This window comes from Akebia trifoliata, chromosome 15 (assembly GCF_017979445.1).
Source record: "Akebia trifoliata isolate Shusen 1 chromosome 15, ASM1797944v1, whole genome shotgun sequence".
NCBI lineage: Eukaryota > Viridiplantae > Streptophyta > Magnoliopsida > Ranunculales > Lardizabalaceae > Akebia > Akebia trifoliata.
Genome location: NC_141389.1, coordinates 3,664,948 through 3,672,439, shown reverse-complemented (window position 1 = coordinate 3,672,439; position 7,492 = coordinate 3,664,948). Strand labels below are relative to the sequence as shown.

General features: G+C 31.8%; 1 protein-coding gene across 1 annotated transcript; it reads left to right on the top strand.

Annotated features, from left to right (window-relative positions):
- Positions 1-1,747: 1,747 nt before the first annotated feature.
- SFGH (S-formylglutathione hydrolase) lies at positions 1,748-6,407 on the top strand. The gene is made up of 7 exons (XM_086426417.1): positions 1,748-1,970; positions 3,286-3,403; positions 3,766-3,813; positions 4,269-4,465; positions 4,578-4,676; positions 4,774-4,839; positions 6,031-6,407. Exons 1-7 carry the CDS (start codon positions 1,824-1,826, stop codon positions 6,208-6,210), a joined length of 855 nt encoding a protein of 284 aa, XP_086282543.1. The 5' UTR covers positions 1,748-1,823; the 3' UTR covers positions 6,211-6,407.
- The last annotated feature ends 1,085 nt before the right edge of the window (positions 6,408-7,492 follow it).

The window sequence follows — 7,492 nt, the reverse complement described above, 5'->3', positions numbered from 1 at the left end:
AAATTTAATCAACGTAATCATAGAATCGTGAGATTTTAGTTTTTGACCAAAATGACCTTGATTATATTAAGTTTGGCATTTGTGAGATCAAAATGAGTATTGATTTCATCTAATAAATATATACAAAAATCAATAGAACTGCTATTGGCACCTCAGCTTTTACTTATCACACCCTAATTTCTTAAATTATTTATTACACCCCAATTAAAGATTAAAACACACTCTTCCAACATTACAAAGGTTTGACTCAAATTATAATCTCAGCATTACAAAATATTATAACACTCGTTCAAATAATTTCAGTTGTTATTTACAAGTATAATTAGTTTCATATAAAATCTTAAACTCAAAAAATAGAAATCTAGGGAAAAAAAGAAGAGAGAGAGAGAGTTACTATCGGGAGGCCAACTTTTACTTATTCTCAACCATCTACTTATTTGTTATTGATCTTTAATTAACTTTAATAGCTGTTATTGGCACCCTAACTTTTACTTATAATAGTCTAATTTCTTAAATTATTTATCACACCCCAATTAAACATTAAAACACACTCAAACATAATAAAGGTTTAGCTCAAACAATTTCAATAGTGGCTTATAATTAGAACACACTTTTCAATAGTGGCTTACAATTATGATTAGGCTCACATAAAATCCTAAAGTCAAAAAGTAGAAAATCAGAAAAAACAAAAAAGAAAAAAAGAGAAAAAAGAGAGCTTCTATTAGCACACCCAACTTTTACTTATTTTAATTTTAATTTGGGATTGTAATAAGTAACATATATTTATGAAAACATGCACAACTTTTGTTCTAATTACAATTTTGATACACTCCTCATTTTATTTACGAAAACATGCACATGGTATATTGTTCACTTTTTCACATCTACAAACTCGTAAGTTTAAAAGTGATGAGCATACGAATTCATAAACGCTAAAAATTGAACAGTGTATCGTGTGGATGTTTTCAGAATTAAAATGAACAATGTACCAAAATCGGAATTTCATGCATGATTTGGAGATTCACCTAGGGGTGTCAATGGATAGTCGTAAATTTGAATCTGATTTGAATTCAAATTCAAAAAATTGTATATTACTCAAAAATTTTGAATATTGAATTCGAATTTGGATAGTTTTATATATTCGAATCCTTATCGGATATAGATTCAGATATTAACATTTCAAATCCGATAATATCCAATTCAAAATAATATATAATATATATTATTTTATTTTATTTATTTTTTATATAAATAATATAATATATATATTATTTTACTTGATTTATTTATTATATATCTAATATAATATATAATAGGTTTTTTTTAATAATGAAAAATCAATTGGATAAGGAAAAATTGTATTTTTTTTTAATATAGAAATTATTCGAATTCTAATCGGATATTATTTGATATCCGATAGGATAATCAAATTTGAATTCAGATAGAGTTTTAGAACATCCGTCAAATTCGGATATCAGATAAAATTTTGGATTTTGATTCGGATATTACTGTATCCAAACCGATAAGCATCCGTTGACAACCCTAGGTCACATGTATAAGTTGAGGAATAAGCACAAATTTGGGGTGGTGTTAGTAAAAGTTGATGTGGCAATAGAAGCTCCCCTAAAAAACAATCGACGGGTTGAACTTTTAACCCATTTTATCCGAGTCAAAACAGGGATCGGCCGAGTTTGAAAACCATTTGAGGTTTTACCAGTAAAACCAAGTATAAAAAACCAGTCTTGATCTTCACTCATTCCTTCTTTGATCGATCAGAGAGAGAGAGATTCAAAGAAAAATTCACCAAAAAAAAATATTAAAAAATGGATCAAAAACCAATCGAGATCAGCAGCACAAAGATGTTTGGAGGTTACAACAAAAGATTTAAGCATTTTAGTCCAACATTGGGTTGTTCCATGACCTTCCACATCTACTTCCCTCCTTCTTCTTCTCCATCTCGTAAATTCCCTGTAAGTTTGATCACAATTCTCTTAATTTCTAGAATTATCTCAATCTCCTTCAAAATTAGGGTTTTTATTTATCTTCTTTTGTTTCTGTTCTTTACTTGAGTTTCATGTAATTTGATTCACTGTTTAAGTTGTTTTTCTGTACTTATATTCTAATTTATATTTTAATCCTGGCAAATTATGTCCATCTTCAACTCCACACTAAGAGGCAAGGAGAAAAGTGAGAAAATAATTAGGAATGCTAGAAAGTGTGCTCTTTATCTTTGGTACCCTTCTTGGATCCTCAGTTGCCCATCCACTGACACCTTTGATGATTACTCTATGGTGGTTTTCACTTTATTACCCTTCTTTTTGGGCTCCTGGTTAGCCCTTTCCCTGGATCACTCCTTCCAAGGTTTGAACTTTGGATCCATGGTGGGTATGTTTGGTAACACTTCTGAAGTCTGGAGTTTGGAGTCTGAAGTCTGGAGTCTGAAGTCTGAAGTCTGAAGTCTGTTTTCTGAAATCTGAAATCTTATTCTGGAAAAGTTGTTTGTTTATCATTTTTAAAAGTTTCTGGTTAGAAATATAATTTTAAAACATAATGGCCATTTTGACAATAATACCATTTTTCTAATTCTAATAAATTGTTAATCGAAAAACATAACATGTTATGCATAATGAAACCATCCACACATTTAATTTCGATTTTTGACACATCAAACACCCCAAAAGTATTGTTTTTAATTTGAATTCATACTTGAGAAATTATATTCTAACAAGGTAATACTCAAACAATAAATAATTATTCATTTTCTATTTGAAAAATATAGGGTTTTAGGGTTTGTATAAAAATATAGGATTTTTGAACATGAAACGAGATAAAGAGGAGAGACTTTGACAACATAGTTGTAGAGGAAGGAGAGGTAGAAAAGAAATGAGAAGTAGAAAAGTTAAAAATAAGGGTTTTAAGGTTCATATAAAGAAAGGATAAGTGATAGAAATTAGGGTTTTGAGGAGGGTATTTTAGGAATATAAAAAAATCAGATTTCAGAAGTTTCGTCCAGCATTCCTCCATAGCTAGTTCAAAACTTCTGAATTTTGGTACTGAAGTCTGAAATCTGAACCAAAACAAATGGAAATAAAGCTTCTAAAGTCTGAATTTTAAAGGTGGACCACCTCCATTCATACTTCAGAAGTGTTACCAAACACACACTAAAAAATTTTGTTTTTCAGTTTAGTTATTCGTGTAGTTCACTCTCATAGACTTTCCTATTGTCACCAACTTGTTGAATCTTAATATTGAACTGTTGCTTGATATTATCCTTCTTCTTGGCAGGTACTTTACTGGCTTTCTGGCCTTTCATGCACAGATGAAAATTTTATCATCAAGTCTGGAGCCCAACGTGCAGCTTCCAGTGAGGGTATTGCACTAATCACCCCAGATACATCTCCGAGTAAGTTATGGTCCTTTTGGAACTGTTTCCTGGCATTCTTTAATTCATGTGGGATGTAATTGGAAAATTTATTTATATCTCCACTTAAAGTAACCTTTACAGATATATTGAAACCATACTGCACGCAATGGTCATGTTCATGTGAACTTCATGCTAGTTATAATTCAACTTTGGTTTCTTTTTTTTTAATCACAATCAGTTGTGTTTTTCTCCAGCCATAAAAGTTAATGGTTATTACCAATCAACTTCATTACATTAAACATGTCTTCCTTTCCACCAAGCTGCATAGTTAAATGGCGTTGGGGTTTTGAGAGCCCTTGTGCTGATTAAATCTTCATTTCATTCTTTTTAATGCACTGTAGGAGGCCTTAATGTGGAAGGAGAGGCAGACAACTGGGATTTTGGTTTAGGTATGCAACTTGGTTCCATAATTTATTTCAGTTTTTGTATTAATTTTGACATTCAAATATTAATAATGTTTGGTGCCAAAATGGTCTACTTATATGCTAGCTAAACTTGGATGTGTTCTGTCACAACCTTGAGGTCACGGTCAAGGTATTAAACAAGCATATTTTGTAACTGGACCTTTAGCTCCATAATTTGGAGCTCAAACATATTTTTTTGAGAGGCTAGTGCGGCAGTGGTTAAAATTTACTGAGTTAGCTAAATTTTCCCATACTACGCGCTTGTAGTCCCCGGTTTCAGTTGGATTTTGGTTTTGGTCCTCATTTCAGTCTGCTTGGAAATGGAAATGGTTCTGTAGGAACACTTCGACTAATGTAGTAAAGTGGAAACATTTATCTCAAAATGATAGAAATATTATGGAAATGATGGAAATCTCCATCAAATTTCATTTTTTGATCAGGCGCTGGATTTTATCTCAATGCCACACAAGAAAAGTGGAAGAACTGGCGTATGTATGACTATGTTGTCAAGGAATTGCCGAAACTTCTGAGTGAAAATTTTGAGCAACTTGACACATCACGAGCATCCATTTTTGGACATTCAATGGGTGGTCATGGTGCTTTGACAATCTACTTGAAAAATCTAGACAAGTATAAGGTGTGTTATCTCAATTTTTTTAATTGTTGATAGAAATGTTGCTATGTCCCGATCTATGGCTTCAAGTCGGCATTGTCATGGATGCCTTGATTTACGTAATTTTTTCCTGCAGTCGGTGTCTGCCTATTCACCAATTACCAATCCTATAAACTGTCCATGGGGTCAGAAGGCTTTCTCAAATTATTTGGGCAGCAATAAATCAGATTGGGAGGTAAGCTTTTTCCACAATCATGTTGGCACATTTCTTATAGCCAATTTCTTAGACGTTTCAAACTAACTTTAAAAAATGACAATCTGCAAATTTGCAGGAATATGATGCCACTTGCCTAATTTCCAAGTACAACAATGTTTCGACTACCATCTTGATTGATCAAGTAAGAATATGGGTTTTCTGTTTTCTGTTTTTGTTTTTTTTCTTGTTATAGGCGATATAATTAGTGTGAAGAAAATTTAATTTGCCACCCTGGGACTTCTCTAAAGATAAAAAAGGATCTCTTTTTGAGGGATTAGAAAATATTTTCCTAGTCATAGTGTCCCCTTAATGTTTAATAAAATTTGAGAAATTCTATGGGCACCCCAACTTCTGCTTATTACACCCAAAATTGCTTTAATTATTTATCCGTTCCTGATTGCAAATTAACATACTCCATTTAAAATAAGAATAATGGTCCCACATCAAAATTTTATTCATAATACATGCACAAAATTAAAAAGTCACGAATTGCCACTATTAACAATAACCCATCAAAAAGAGCAAGTTGACATCAATGATGATCGTCTACTCTGATCTCATGCTCCTCTCTTCAACATCTCTCATCAAAGAGAAGAAGATATGTGGAATTAATTTTCTTTACTAATGTGAGAGAATGATATTCTCACCTTATTAATTTTTTTGTTTTTTAATTTTAATTGGGGTGTAATAAATAAAAGTTGGGGTGCCAATAGAAGTTCTCTGGCAGATACATCATTGCTAAAGTATTAAAAGATATTTCCTGATGTAATGCTTGGGGGTTTCTCATGAATTATCACTTAATGAATCTCCAATAACAAAGTCTTGGTTGGTGGTTGTTTCCTCCAATCATGCTGCATGATTTTTTAAGAGAGATGCTATTGGCACCCCAACTTTTACTTATTAATTCCCAATTAAAAAATAGAAAATAGGTGAATGGTTGAGAATAAGTAAAAGTTGGGGTGCTAATAGTGGCGCTCTCTCTCTCTCTCTCTTGTTTTTTTCTTTTAGGTTTGAGCCTAATCCTAATTGTAAACAACTACTGAAATTATTTGAATGAGTGTTGTAATGTTCTGTAATCTTGATTACTAACTTGTGCCAAATCTTTGTAATGTTTGAATATTGTGTTTTAATCTTTAATTTGGGTGTGATAAATAATTTAAGAAATTGGGGTGTGATAAGTAGCTCTCTTTTTTTTTTAGTGGGTAAAAGTACCCATTTTGGATTCTAACAATGTACAGTTTTTTCTTGGATATGTATCTACTCCTTTCTCTTTGATGTTTTCTTCTTTGGTACATATTTGCCAATAATGATCTTATGATGTGTATGGTCACAGGGGGGTGATGACAAGTTCTTGCATGAACAACTGCTGCCCCACAAGCTTGAGGAAGCATGCAAGAGTGCAAATGTGCCACTCCTTCTGCGATTGCAACCTGGGTATGATCACTCCTACTTCTTCATTGCTACTTTTATCGACGATCATATCCGACACCATGCACAAGCTCTTGTCCTTTAATATCTCATATTTCTGAAGCCTTTTTGAGCCCTAGAATGGCAACCAATATCTTCTACAACTATATCTCCTTGAAAAAGTTTCTTTTGGATGAAAATAGAACTTAGAAGTGTTGTTAAAGATATTATTAAGTTAATAATGTGATTTTGAACGACCTTTGTTGATGTTATGTTGATACAATGAATCACTTTAAAATTTGATTTGCGTGTCTTACATTCGGATACCTTTTTATCGCCAATGGATATTATCGATCTGCATAAACTTGTTGTGAAGTGGTGATTTCAGACTAATAGGTTTCATTTTATGCCTATTTGAGCTTGCTCAAAAGCAAGCATGCAAGTTAGTTCCTCTGGGTTACGAGTATGGTTTCAAAACTCAGTTTGATGTTCCGTCTTGTTCATGGATGAGACCGAGTTGTCTTGGAAGAGTCAAACTCGCTTTGCACGAAATAAATCATTTAATTTGGTTTACAATTATTTATTAATAGTTATATTAAAATAATTATAATTTTTTATATATATAAAATAAGATAGATTGGAAGATGTTTAATCATAAAATCATATTTTATTTAGATAATAAATATTTAAATTGAAGCAAAATTAATTATTTTGAATTAAAATATACAAAATTACAGTTGCCTGGGATGCATTTGATTGATTTCACTGAGATTTTCAAAATATTGTCGCCTTTTAAACCATAGTTAGGGATCACCCCTGTTGAATGTGAAATGTGTTTGTTTTTTTAATTAATCTTTGTAAAGATAGGATCGGTTTGTGTAAAAAGCTCAAATTTGATAAATTAATACAGATAGTGTTTTCTCAACAAAATTGTTTTATTAATGCCCAGAGTATCCAAGAGCTCTAGATCACAACAGGTGATTTGTTGTTGTGTTCTTAGCATTGACGAGGCCTACAGAATGCTTTGTTTTGGATTTCATTGATAATATCATGTTTGGCCAGCGTCAACGATGAGTTGATAGTATTAAGAAATTACATAAATTTTATATTTAGAGATTTGGGGAAAGTGTTGATGGACTTCAAAAAGTCATTGAAGATCAAAGTGAAAACAGATTCACTGTTATATCAACTTAGATTTTTATTTTTTTTGGTAAAAACAGTATCTCCTAGACTTTTTTTTCAGACCACAAACTAGTCGGTGACAATCATATCGATCGCATTCAAGAATAAATTGGCTTCTATCTGGAGATTTAAGGTAACACAATACAATCAACTCAAAACAATCCAATTTTGAGATGAATTTTATGACAAAGTTCGTTACATCCACT